The 13,948-nt window shown below is 42.6% G+C and overlaps 1 protein-coding gene across 1 annotated transcript; it reads right to left on the minus strand.

Moving 5' to 3' along the window:
- Positions 1-470: 470 nt before the first annotated feature.
- Positions 471-12,799, minus strand: babam1 (BRISC and BRCA1 A complex member 1). The gene is made up of 9 exons (XM_064936059.1): positions 12,679-12,799; positions 11,510-11,941; positions 11,045-11,103; positions 10,608-10,728; positions 10,362-10,440; positions 10,217-10,241; positions 9,609-9,738; positions 5,225-5,311; positions 471-1,370 (listed from the first exon to the last, which is right to left on the minus strand). The coding sequence occupies exons 2-9, from the start codon at positions 11,927-11,929 to the stop codon at positions 1,170-1,172; spliced, it is 1,122 nt and encodes a 373-aa protein (XP_064792131.1). The 5' UTR covers positions 11,930-11,941; positions 12,679-12,799; the 3' UTR covers positions 471-1,169.
- Positions 12,800-13,948: the final 1,149 nt, after the last annotated feature.

Genomic DNA, 13,948 nt, shown 5'->3' on the forward strand with positions numbered 1-13,948 from the left:
TCAGAGGGACTGACATCTCTGAAACAAAAACAGTCAAAGCTTCCTTTGGCTCCATAACTCTAAAATAAAGACTGTGGCCCTCGAGAGATGTTTATCCTCACTTTTTAAATCAAATATTTAATTATACCTGGGTCTCTAATCTCAATAGATGCCCCTACAAAGCAGTATATTACCAGTGAAACATTAAAAAGAGACAGTAGCCCCACGAGTACGGGGGTTGTCAGCCATTACTTCACTAAGCTTTCTAAAGGACATTTATTTAATATTTATTTAATATATATATATATATATATATTTATTTAATATATAAATATATAATATATAAATATATATAAATAAATAAATAAAAAATATACATATATAAATAAATAAAATATATATATATAAATAAATAAATTATATATATATATATACTGCCACCTCGTGGTGAAAAGACATACTGGGTCTGGGACACAAAAACAACATGAAGATGAACCCAAACATTTATCTTTTAATCATCAGATACAGATCAACGAAAGTACAATTGACAAAACAAGCAACATAAGTGTGAATATAAACAGCCGATCTGACAAGGCAAACGTACCCATCAGCGGGTGTACGGAGGTAAAAACAAGAAAATGTATCAGTTTACAACCTTTCCCAAACAGCCCATGACAACAACCTTGCTCCTGACAGTGTATATAGCTATATTTAGTTATTTCAATGTACGTTTTCCACAAGCCAGCCATGGAAATGGGTGACATCTATTGTGTAGGTCTAGAAGTGCCACCATGGATTTCACTCTTTAAGACTTGTAGGGAAAACACAGTCCCCAGATCAGGTTTAAAACAAAATGGAATACATACACACATGCTTCTTAATTTCCCCATTGTTATCTCCTAGCAACCCATCTCCTAGCAACCCATCTCCTTGTCCAGTTAGAGCAGTGTTCTCCAAGACTGGTTCTGGAGAGCTACAGCGTGTGCAAACGTTTAGTCCAGCGCCAGGCACTAACACACTTGACTCAGCAGGCTTTTGCTCCAACCCTGCACTAACACACCTCTTGATTCAGTGTCAAATTAGCAAAAGCCTGCAAACCCTGTAACTCTCCAGGACCAGGGTACTCTGAAGACCCCCAAGTTAAACACTGGCCTCCCCTGGGGGTCCATCGCTCTACCAGGCACCTCCAGTTAGACGGTGGCCTCTACGTCCTGGGGGTCATCTCCCTCTAGCAGGCTGTAGGAGGCATGGCTCTGGAAGGGTCTCTGGAGGGGGTGGGACAGCAGCTTGGCCATGCAGTTGTGGAGCTCGATGGCCGGCCCACACAGAGATACCTCGAAGTGGTAACAGGTGCCTTTAGAGTCCAGGTTACAGAACGATGTGTAGATGTCCTACAGAGAGAAAACACACGTAAGAAATTACAGTTTAAGTGAAACGATATCTCCTCAAAGTCAAACAGTTTTTCAGGTTTCAGTGATAGGACAGGAAGTGAATTCGGAAAGTATTATATATATATATATATATATATATATATATATATATATATATATATATATATATATATATATAAAAAGGTATTCAGACCCTTTGCTATGAGACTCGAAATTGAGCTCAGGTGATTGTGTTGAGGCACAATCTGGGTGAAGGGTACCAAAACATTTCTGCAGCATTGAAGGCCCCCCAAAACACAGTGTCCTCCGTCATTCTTAAATGGATGAAGTTTGGAACCACCAAGACTCTTTGAGCTGGCCACCCGGCCAAATTCAGCAATCGGGGGAGAAGGCCCTTGGTCAGGGAGTTGACTAAGAACCCAATGGTCACTCTGACAGAGCTCCAGCGTTCCTCTGTGGAGATGGGAGAACCTTCCAGAACGACAACCATTTCTGCAGCACTCCACCAATCAGGCCTTTATGGTCGAGTAGGCAGACGGAAGCCACTCCTCAGTAAAATGCACGACAGCCCGCTTGAAGTTTGCCAAAAGGCACCTAAAGGACTCTCAGACCATGAGAAACAAGATTCTCTAGTCTGATGAAACCAAGATTGAACTCTTTGGTCTGAATGCCAAGTGTCACATCTGGAGGAAACCTGGCACCATCCCTGCGGTGAAGCATGGTGGAGGCAGCATCATGCTCTGGGGAGGTTTTTCAGAGGCAGGGACTGGGAGACTAGTCGGGATCGAGGGAAAAATAAAAGGATGAAAGTACAGAGAGATCCTTGACGAAGAGCGCTCATGTGCAGGTTATGACCCGAAGCACACAGCCAAGACAAAGCAAGAATGGCTTCAGGACAATGCTCTGAATTTCCATGAGTGGCCCAGCCAGTGCCCGGACTAGAACTGGATCGAACATGTCTGAAGAGACCTGGAAATAGCTGTGCAGCAATGTTATTTATTTATACATTTGCAAAAATGTTTTTTTTTAAAACAGTTTTTGCTTTGTCATTATGGGGTATTGTGTGTAGATTGATGAGGAAAAAAAAACATTTAAATCAATTTCAGAAAACTGCTGTAACGTAAAAGCCAAGGGGTCTGAATACTTTCCGAATGCACTGTATATACAAAAGTATGTACACCCCTTCAAATTTGTGGATTTGGCTATTTCAGCCACACCCATTGTTGACAGGTGTATAAAATCGAGCACACCGCCATGCAATCTCCATAGACAAACATTGGCAGTAGAATGGCCTTACTGAGAAGCTCAGGGACTTCCAACATGGCACCATCATAGGATGCCACCTTTCCAACATGTCAGTTCGTCAAATTTCTGCCCTGCTTGAACTGCCCCGGTCAACTCTAAGTGCTGTTATTGTGAAGTGGAAACGTCTAGGAGCAACAAAGTCTCAGCCGCAAAGTGGTAGGCCACACAAGCTCAGAGAACGGAACCGCCGAGTGCTGAAAAACCGTCTGTCCTCGGTTGCAACACTCACTGCCAAGTTCCAAACTGCCTCTGGAAGCAATGTCAGCACAAGAACTGTTTGTCGGGAGCTTAATGAAATGGGTTTCCATGGCTGAGCAGCCGCACACAAGCCTAAGATCACCATGTGCAATGCCACGCGTCGACTAGAGTGGTGTGAAGCTTGCCGCCATTGGACTCTGGAACAGTGGAAACACGTTCTCTGGAATGATCAATCCCTCAATATGATCAAGACAAAGGAGACGATTGTGGACTACAGGAAAAAGAGGACCGAGCACGCCCCCATTCTCATCGACGATACTGTAGTGGAGCAGGTTGAGAGCTTTAAGTTCCTTGGTGTCCACATCGCCAACAAACTAACATGGTCCAAGCACACCAAGACAGTCGTGAAGAGGGCACGACAAAACCTATCCCCCCTCAGGAGACTGAAAATATTTGGCATGGGTCCTCAGATCCTCAAAAGGTTCTCCAGCTGCACCATCGAGAGCATCACTGCCTGGTATGGCAACTGCTTGGCCTCCGACCGCAAGGCACTACAGAGGGTAGTGCGTACGACCCAGTACATCACTGGGGCAAAGCTTCCTGCCATCCAGGACCTCTATACCAGGCGGTGTCAGAGGAAGGCCCTAAAAATTGTCAAAGACCCAAGCCACCCAAGTCATAGACTGTTCTCTCTGCTACCGCACAGCAAGCAGTACCGGAGCGCCAAGTCTAGGACCAAGAGGCTTCTAAACAGCTTCTACCCCCAAGCCATAAGACTCCTGAACATCTGATCAATTGGCTACCCAGACTATTTGCATTGCCCCTCCCCCTCTTTTACACCGCTGCTTCTCTCTGCTGTTATCATCTATGCATAGTCACCTTAATAACTCTACATACATGTACATATTACCTCAATTATCTTTTTATTTATTTGAAACTGCATTGTTGGTTAGGAGCACGTAAGTAAGCATTTTACTGTAAGGTCTGCTAGATCTGTTGTGTTCAGCATTTTACTGTAAGGTCTACTAGATCTGTTGTGTTCAGCATTTTACTGTAAGGTCTACTAGATCTGTTGTGTTCAGCATTTTACTGTAAGGTCTACTAGATCTGTTGTGTTCAGCATTTTACTGTAAGGTCTACTAGATCTGTTGTGTTCAGCATTTTACTGTAAGGTCTACTACACCTGTTGTGTTCAGCATTTTACTGTAAGGTCTACTTGATCTGTTGTGTTCAGCATTTTACTGTAAGGTCTACTAGATCTGTTGTGTTCAGCATTTTACTGTAAGGTCTACTAGATCTGTTGTGTTCAGCATTTTACTGTAAGGTCTACTACACCTGTTGTGTTCAGCATTTTACTGTAAGGTCTACTAGATCTGTTGTGTTCAGCATTTTACTGTAAGGTCTACTACACCCGTTGTGTTCAGCATTTTACTGTAAGGTCTACTACACCTGTTGTGTTCAGCATTTTACTGTAAGGTCTACTTGATCTGTTGTGTTCAGCATTTTACTGTAAGGTCTACCTACCTACAGCGGTTGTGTTCGACGCATGCGACAAATAAAATTTGATTTGATGAATCACGCTTCAACATCTGGCAGTCCAACAGACGAATCTGGGTTTGGTGGATGCCAGGAGAAACCTACCTGCCCGAATGCATAGCACTGCCAACTGTAAAGTTTGGTGGAGGATGAATAATGCCTGGGACTGTTTTACATGGTTCGGATTAGGCCCTTTTGGTCCAGTGAAGGGAACTGTTAACGCCACATCATACAATGACATTCTAGATGATTCTGTGCTTCCAACATTGTGGCGGCAACAGTTTCGGGAAGGCCCTTTCCTGTTTCAGCATGACAATGCCCCCGTGCACAAAGCGAGATCCATACAGAAAAGGTTTGTCGAGATCTATGTGGAAGAACTTGACTGGCCTGCACAGAGCCCTGACCTCAACCCCATCGAACACCTTTGGGATGAATTGGAACGCCAACTGCGAGCCAAACCTAATCGCTCAACATCAGTGCCCAATCTCACTAATGCTCTTGTGGCTGAATGGAAGCAAGTCCCCACAGCAATGTTCCAACATCTAGTGGAAAGCCTTCCCAGAAGAGGAGGCTGTTACAGCAGCAAATGGGGACCAACTCCATAAGAATGCCCATGATTTTGGAATGAGATGTTCGACGAGCAGGTGTCCATTTACTTTTGGTCATGTAGTGTACATGAGCTGTAAGGTGCCACTAAAAGATGGAATTGTGTTTTTTCAGCAGGCTTCACAATCTCACATAGTAACATTTCAGAGCTTGGATGAATGTCTGTGCCGTTGTTCTCCTTGAATCCCTCCCTCTCCTCGACCACTCACCCTCCAGCTGGCCTCATCCCCCTGCTCCTCTGCCCCGTTGTGAAGGTAAACCACATCAAAGAAGAAGTAGGGAGACAGCAGCATGCTCTACAGGATGACACAAGGACAGTATGTGGTATTATTTGAACAGATACACTAAACACTGAAGGAGCTGGGTCTCACCACGGACAAGACGTGTGATACACAGCTGTACAAAATAGTATTCAGTGAAGTCAGAGCAGTAGACATCTGATAAGGTGATGGACACAGTGGTGGTATAGTAGTAGAGTTAACAGTAGCAGGTTGATAGTGGTGGTATAGTAGTAGAGTTAACAGTAGTAGGTTGATAGTGGTGGTATAGTAGTAGAGTTAACAGTAGTAGGTTGATAGTGGTGGTATAGTAGTAGAGTTAACAGTAGTAGGTTGATAGTGGTGGTATAGTAGTAGAGTTAACAGTAGTAGGTTGATAGTGGTGGTATAGTAGTAGAGTTAACAGTAGACAGTAGTAGACAGTAGTAGGTTGATAGTGGTGGTATAGTAGTAGAGTTAACAGTAGCAGGTTGATAGTGTTGGTATAGTAGTAGAGTTAACAGTAGACAGTAGTAGACAGTAGTAGGTTGATAGTGGTGGTATAGTAGTAGAGTTAACAGTAGTAGGTTGATAGTGGTGGTATAGTAGTAGAGTCAACAGTAGACAGTAGTAGGTTGATAGTGGTGGTATAGTAGTAGAGTTAACAGTAGTAGGTTGATAGTGGTGGTATAGTAGTAGAGTTAACAGTAGTAGGTTGATAGTGGTGGTATAGTAGTAGAGTTAACAGTAGACAACAGTAGACAGTAGTAGGTTGATAGTGGTGGTATAGTAGTAGAGTTAACAGTAGTAGGTTGATAGTGGTGGTATAGTAGTAGAGTTAACAGTAGACAACAGTAGACAGTAGTAGGTTGATAGTGGTGGTATAGTAGTAGAGTTAACAGTAGCAGGTTGATAGTGGTGGTATAGTAGTAGAGTTAACAGTAGTAGGTTGATAGTGGTGGTATAGTAGTAGAGTTAACAGTAGCAGGTTGATAGTGGTGGTATAGTAGTAGAGTTAACAGTAGTAGGTTGATAGTGGTGGTATAGTAGTAGAGTTAACAGTAGTAGGTTGATAGTGGTGGTATAGTAGTAGAGTTAACAGTAGTAGGTTGATAGTGTTGGTATAGTAGTAGAGTTAACAGTAGTAGGTTGATAGTGGTGGTATAGTAGTAGAGTTAACAGTAGACAGTAGTAGGTTGATAGTCGTGGTATAGTAGTAGAGTTAACAGTAGACAGTAGTAGGTTGATAGTGTTGGTATAGTAGTAGAGTTAACAGTAGTAGGTTGATAGTGGTGGTATAGTAGTAGAGTTAACAGTAGACAGTAGTAGGTTGATAGTGGTGGTATAGTAGTAGAGTTAACAGTAGACAGTAGTAGGTTGATAGTGTTGGTATAGTAGTAGAGTTAACAGTAGACAGTAGTAGGTTGATAGTGGTGGTATAGTAGTAGAGTTAACAGTAAACAGTAGTAGGTTGATAGTGTTGGTATAGTAGTAGAGTTAACAGTAGTAGGTTGATAGTGGTGGTATAGTAGTAGAGTTAACAGTAGTAGGTTGATAGTGGTGGTATAGTAGTAGAGTTAACAGTAGTAGGTTGATAGTGGTGGTATAGTAGTAGAGTTAACAGTAGTAGGTTGATAGTGGTGGTATAGTAGTAGAGTTAACAGTAGACAGTAGTAGAGTTAACAGTAGTAGGTTGATAGTGGTGGTATAGTAGTAGAGTTAACAGTAGCAGGTTGATAGTGGTGGTATAGTAGTAGAGTTAACAGTAGTAGGTTGATAGTGGTGGTATAGTAGTAGAGTTAACAGTAGTAGGTTGATAGTGGTGGTATAGTAGTACAGTTAACAGTAGTAGGTTGATAGTGGTGGTATAGTAGTAGAGTTAACAGTAGTAGGTTGATAGTGGTGGTATAGTAGTAGAGTTAACAGTAGACAGTAGTAGAGTTAACAGTAGTAGGTTGATAGTGGTGGTATAGTAGTAGTAGAGTTAACAGTAGTAGGTTGATAGTGGTGGTATAGTAGTAGAGTTAACAGTAGTAGGTTGATAGTGGTGGTATAGTAGTAGAGTTAACAGTAGTAGGTTGATAGTGGTGGTATAGTAGTAGAGTTAACAGTAGACAGTAGTAGAGTTAACAGTAGTAGGTTGATAGTGGTGGTATAGGAGTAGAGTTAACAGTAGTAGGTTGATAGTGGTGGTATAGTAGTAGAGTTAACAGTAGTAGGTTGATAGTGGTGGTATAGTAGTAGAGTTAACAGTAGTAGGTTGATAGTGGTGGTATAGTAGTAGAGTTAACAGTAGTAGGTTGATAGTGGTGGTATAGTAGTAGAGTTAACAGTAGTAGGTTGATAGTGGTGGTATAGGAGTAGAGTTAACAGTAGTAGGTTGATAGTGGTGGTATAGTAGTAGAGTTAACAGTAGTAGGTTGATAGTGGTGGTATAGTAGTAGAGTTAACAGTAGTAGGTTGATAGTGTTGGTATAGTAGTAGAGTTAACAGTAGTAGGTTGATAGTGTTGGTATAGTAGTAGAGTTAACAGTAGTAGGTTGATAGTGGTGGTATAGTAGTAGAGTTAACAGTAGTAGGTTGATAGTGGTGGTATAGTAGTAGAGTTAACAGTAGCAGGTTGATAGTGGTGGTATAGTAGTAGAGTTAACAGTAGTAGGTTGATAGTGGTGGTACAGTAGTAGAGTTAACAGTAGTAGGTTGATAGTGGTGGTATAGGAGTAGAGTTAACAGTAGTAGGTTGATAGTGGTGGTATAGTAGTAGAGTTAACAGTAGACAGTAGTAGAGTTAACAGTAGTAGGTTGATAGTGGTGGTATAGGAGTAGAGTTAACAGTAGTAGGTTGATAGTGGTGGTATAGTCGTAGAGTTAACAGTAGACAGTAGTAGAGTTAACAGTAGTAGGTTGATAGTGGTGGTATAGTAGTAGAGTTAACAGTAGCAGGTTGATAGTGGTGGTATAGTAGTAGAGTTAACAGTAGTAGGTTGATAGTGGTGGTATAGTAGTAGAGTTAACAGTAGTAGGTTGATAGTGGTGGTATAGTAGTAGAGTTAACAGTAGACAGTAGTAGAGTTAACAGTAGTAGGTTGATAGTGGTGGTATAGGAGTAGAGTTAACAGTAGTAGGTTGATAGTGGTGGTATAGTAGTAGAGTTAACAGTAGACAGTAGTAGGTTGATAGTGGTGGTATAGTAGTAGAGTTAACAGTAGCAGGTTGATAGTGGTGGTATAGTAGTAGAGTTAACAGTAGTAGGTTGATAGTGGTGGTATAGTAGTAGAGTTAACAGTAGACAGTAGTAGAGTTAACAGTAGTAGGTTGATAGTGGTGGTATAGGAGTAGAGTTAACAGTAGTAGGTTGATAGTGGTGGTATAGTAGTAGAGTTAACAGTAGTAGGTTGATAGTGGTGGTATAGTAGTAGAGTTAACAGTAGTAGGTTGATAGTGGTGGTATAGTAGTAGAGTTAACAGTAGTAGGTTGATAGTGGTGGTATAGTAGTAGAGTTAACAGTAGTAGGTTGATAGTGGTGGTATAGTAGTAGAGTTAACAGTAGCAGGTTGATAGTGGTGGTATAGTAGTAGAGTTAACAGTAGTAGGTTGATAGTGGTGGTATAGTAGTAGAGTTAACAGTAGTAGGTTGATAGTGGTGGTATAGTAGTAGAGTTAACAGTAGTAGGTTGATAGTGGTGGTATAGTAGTAGAGTTAACAGTAGTAGGTTGATAGTGGTGGTATAGTAGTAGAGTTAACAGTAGTAGGTTGATAGTGGTGGTATAGTAGTAGAGTTAACAGTAGACAGTAGTAGGTTGATAGTGGTGGTATAGTAGTAGAGTTAACAGTAGTAGGTTGATAGTGGTGGTATAGTAGTAGAGTTAACAGTAGTAGGTTGATAGTGGTGGTATAGTAGTAGAGTTAACAGTAGACAGTAGTAGGTTGATAGTGGTGGTATAGTAGTAGAGTTAACAGTAGTAGGTTGACAGTGGTGGTATAGTAGTAGAGTTAACAGTAGTAGGTTGATAGTGGTGGTATAGTAGTAGAGTTAACAGTAGTAGGTTGATAGTGGTGGTATAGTAGTAGAGTTAACAGTAGACAGTAGTAGGTTGATAGTGGTGGTATAGTAGTAGAGTTAACAGTAGTAGGTTGATAGTGGTGGTATAGTAGTAGAGTTAACAGTAGTAGGTTGATAGTGGTGGTATAGGAGTAGAGTTAACAGTAGTAGGTTGATAGTGGTGGTATAGGAGTAGAGTTAACAGTAGTAGGTTGATAGTGGTGGTATAGTCGTAGAGTTAACAGTAGACAGTAGTAGGTTGTTACAGTGGTGGTCCAGTATTGTCCCTTACATTGACAGCGTCTGAGGGGCTGAACTGCAGCTGTCCAGCGTGTCTACTGTAGATGAGGAGAGTCCTGACTACAAACGGAGGGGGGATGGTCTGGATGTTGTCCATGAGAGGAAGATCTATCTTCTGACGGCTACAAGGACAGCAGAGGATACAGGACAGCAGTTACGACCACAGCAGAGGATACAGGACAGCAGTTACAGCCACAGCAGAGGGTACAGGACAACAGTTACGACCACAGCAGAGGGTACAGGACAGCAGTTACAACCACAGCAGAGGGTACAGGACAGCAGTTACAACCACAGCAGAGGGTACAGGACAGCAGTTACAACCACAGCAGAGGATAGAGGACAGCAGTTACGACCACAGCAGAGGGTACAGGACAGCAGTTACGACCACAGCAGAGGGTACAGGACAACAGTTACGACCACAGCAGAGGGTACAGGACAGCAGTTACAACCACAGCAGAGGGTACAGGACAGCAGTTACAACCACAGCAGAGGGTACAGGACAACCGTTAGAACCACAGCAGACGATACAGGACAACCGTTAGAACCCCAGCAGAAGGGAAAAGTAGAGAAGTGATTAAAGGAGGAAGTGATGTAACTTACATAACACTAAGAAGATCCTCTAGATCTGGTGAAGGATATTAAGGAGACAACTTCCAGGATGTTTAGCCCCAACAGTAATACAATACCACACTAGACTACACTACAGGCTGAATGGCTTGTTGTTGTTGTGACAAAGGAAGGATACTGAAGGTTTCACACACGTTGGTGTCCAGGTCATAGAGACAGCTGCACAGCTCCCTGGGGTCAGAGGTGAAACCTGACAGCTAAGAGAGAGAGAGCAACACACACATGCATACAGAAATGATGGAATAGAATTAGACTCAAATTGCAAATACAGTACCATGTGATAACTGAGCATAATAATAACGGTTTGGTTTTGGCCTTCAGGAAAAATACATTTACTTAAAGTGAATGGGCCCACAACACTCACCCACAAGGCATCATCATTAACAACCACCAGGGCAAACTCATGGCGCTTGTCAATCTTGTGTTTTGTTCTCACAAACATCTCAATCATCTTCTGGGAAATATTGAGAGCGTTGGTCTTGGATCTGAAGGGAGAGGGGAAAGGATTCAGAACTTTGGACATAGTCAGAGAGTGGCCGCTTCACATGTCGTCAAGCAGATAAAAGATATGGGGTGGCAGGGTAGCCTAGTGGTCAAAGTGTTGGACTAGTAACAGACAAGTTGCTTGATCGAATCCCCGAGGTGACAAGGTACAAATCTGTCGTTCTGCCCCTGAACAAGGTAGTTAACCCACTGTTCCTAGGCCGTCATTGTAAATAAGAATTTGTTCTTAACTGACTTGCCTGGTTAAATAAAGGTTAAATAAAAAAATATGCCAACAAGACCAGAAGTAGAACTCACCCATTGAAGGACTCCAGCTTTTGTGATGACATCTCTTCAGAGAGATCCAAACAGATGATCTGTCATAATAAAAAATATAGGATTACAATCTTAGAACAACACGGTCTGAGCCAATCCCTTCGCACGTTCTTTCATCTAGCCTAAATCCCAGGAGTGAACTTCATCAGCCCAATCTCTCTCGCAATGACATCCCTTCGCACGTTCTTTCATCTAGCCTAAATCCCAGGAGTGAACTTCATCAGCCCAATATCTCCCGTAATGACATCCCTTTGCATGTCCTTTCATCTAGCCTAAATCCCAGGAGTGAACTTCATCAGCCCATTATCTCTCACAATGACATCCCTTTGCATGTCCTTTCATCTAGCCTAAATCCCAGGAGTGAACTTCATCAGCCCAATATCTCTCACAATGACATCCCTTTGATCTCATTCCGTTTCTAGTCATCAACAATACAGGATCACGCACCACTTTCTCTGGACAGTTGACGCGGGGTGCTCGTAGCTGGAACTCTGCTGTGGGAGGGATGGGGGGCGTCAGAGGGGGAGGAGCCTGGGTGGGTTTGGGCCTGTCCTTGGCCACTGGCATGGGGGTGGGCAGGCCTACTATGGCATTGACTGTAGCTGCCACTATAGGGGCTACGGTCTGGGCTGTGGTGGCAGAGACTGTGGTGGTGGTGGAGCTAGGAGGACTGTCGCTGGTCGAGGCCTCCCCCTCTCCCTCCACTCGGCTTCCCACTGCGGGCTGCGGGGTGCTGGGGTTGCTGTTGCCTAGGCTACCAGTGCTGCTGCGCCTGTCCTCTGCACCCTCCGGGTTTGAGCGTGTTCTGGGCCGCAGCTCCACTGATCGCTCCTCTCCGTCTGCTGGGCCGGGCTGTGGGGTCTCCATGGATACTGGTTGCTGCGGGGATATATATTTCAGTTATTCATTTATTTTAAAGGATATTTGATGGAAACAGATGAGCTTAAAATATGGACACAATGAATGACACGTGTGAAGCAGCCGTGTGGATTAGTGCTCTCCAGAATCCTTGAGATGTCCCTAAAGCCCAACCCCTACTCTAATCGTTTTAAATGTCGTTTTAAACTTCAATGGGGTGACGTCCCAAGGAACCTGTTTAGACATCAATCCGTGTGATGCATTGGCTAGCCTGCTACTGGATTTGGTGCTGGGGGGAGAGGTGATATATTTGGCCTGTATCCCTAGTGCGAATTTCGGGAACCAGGGCACATCCTCTAGTCTAGACGTCCACAAGCCTTTCTCAGAAATCCTCTCGGCTGTCAGGGGGCCAAATTTATCCCTCCAGAAAATAAAATAAAAAGATACCTTTCGACAGCAACAGTGAATCAAATAGTTCACTTTTCTCAAATAGTTCACTTTTTACTTCTCCTGACAGGGCAAAATGTGAGCCTAATCTCAAAAACAGCGCGAGAGGCTGCATATTGAACACATACAGGGGATGAATCAAGATGAATCCATAGCTAGCAAACCAGCTAGCTAAATACTGGAACTAGCAATGTAAATGAACACAAACAAGACACCGGCTCAAGCAGCTGGCTGGCTAGCTAACGTTAGCAATCTCAGCATCGAAACTATAGATATGCGTAAACATAGTTAGATTTAAAACGCCAACTTACATTTTTTCCAGGAAATACCTCGGTTATACGTCTATAAAACGAAGAAAACGAATGAAATATAGTTCATATTTCGCTAACTATTTGTTGTGTACGGCCATCTTCCTGACCGGAAGAATATCAATCAGGAATTCCGGCAGCGGGGAATTGAGGTAATTGTAGTCCAAATATGAAATGTCCTGTAAAATCATATAATACTGTATGTAATCAGATACATTGTTGCTAATATTATGTCAATGGGTCCACTTATTTTCAGCAAACAAGTAACTTCCCATTTATGTGATGACACAATTCAAGTAAATAATGAAGCAACTTGAAGTTTATTAGTTTAATATTTTTTATTTAACCAGGTAGGCTAGTTGAGAACAAGTTCTCATTTACAACTGCGACCTGGCCAAGATAAAGCAAAGCAGTGAGACACAAACAACAACACAGAGTTACACAATGTATAAACAAACGTACAGTCAATAACACAATAGAAAAAGCTATATACAGTGTGTGCAAATGTAGTAAGATTAGGGAGGTATGGCAATAAATAGGCCGTAGTGATGAAATACTTACAATTGAGCAATTAAACACGGGAGTGTTCATAAACATGAAGTGGACTTGGACGTGCATTAAGAAGGAGAACCAACCATATCGTCACCCAAATGCTTATGCTTAGTTTCTGAAAGTGGGCATCTCAACTGAGATAAAAACACAGTACACAATCAGAGATAGACAGGAAGAGTTCCAATGCGAGGGAGAACGAGGGTTGGGTTGGGATCACTATCTGACCCCCCCCCCCCTCCCCATTTGCTACTAGATGCCAAAACGCCTCTAGATGCCAATCTACCGTATTGTGATATCCTGGAGCTGAGATGGAGCTGGAACAGACAGAGTGATGTGTTTTAGTACTATATCTCTTGACACAATGATGAAAATAATCATGGCCTCTAAACCTTCAAGCTGCTTACTGGACCCTATTCCAACTAAACTACTGAAAGAGCTGCTTCCTGTGCTTGGCCCTCCTATGTTGAACATAATAAACGGCTCTCTATCCACCGGATGTGTACCAAACTCACTAAAAGTGGCAGTAATAAAGCCTCTCTTGAAAAAGCCAAACCTTGACCCAGAAAATATAAAAAACTATCGGCCTATATCGAATCTTCCATTCCTCTCAAAAATCTTAGAAAAGGCTGTTGCTCAGCAACTCACTGCCTTCCTGAAGACAAACAATGTATATGAAATGCTTCAGTCTGGTTTTAGACCCCATCATAGCACTGAGACGGCA

Source organism: Oncorhynchus masou, chromosome 24 (genome assembly GCF_036934945.1).
Source record: "Oncorhynchus masou masou isolate Uvic2021 chromosome 24, UVic_Omas_1.1, whole genome shotgun sequence".
Taxonomy (NCBI): Eukaryota; Metazoa; Chordata; class Actinopteri; order Salmoniformes; family Salmonidae; genus Oncorhynchus; species Oncorhynchus masou.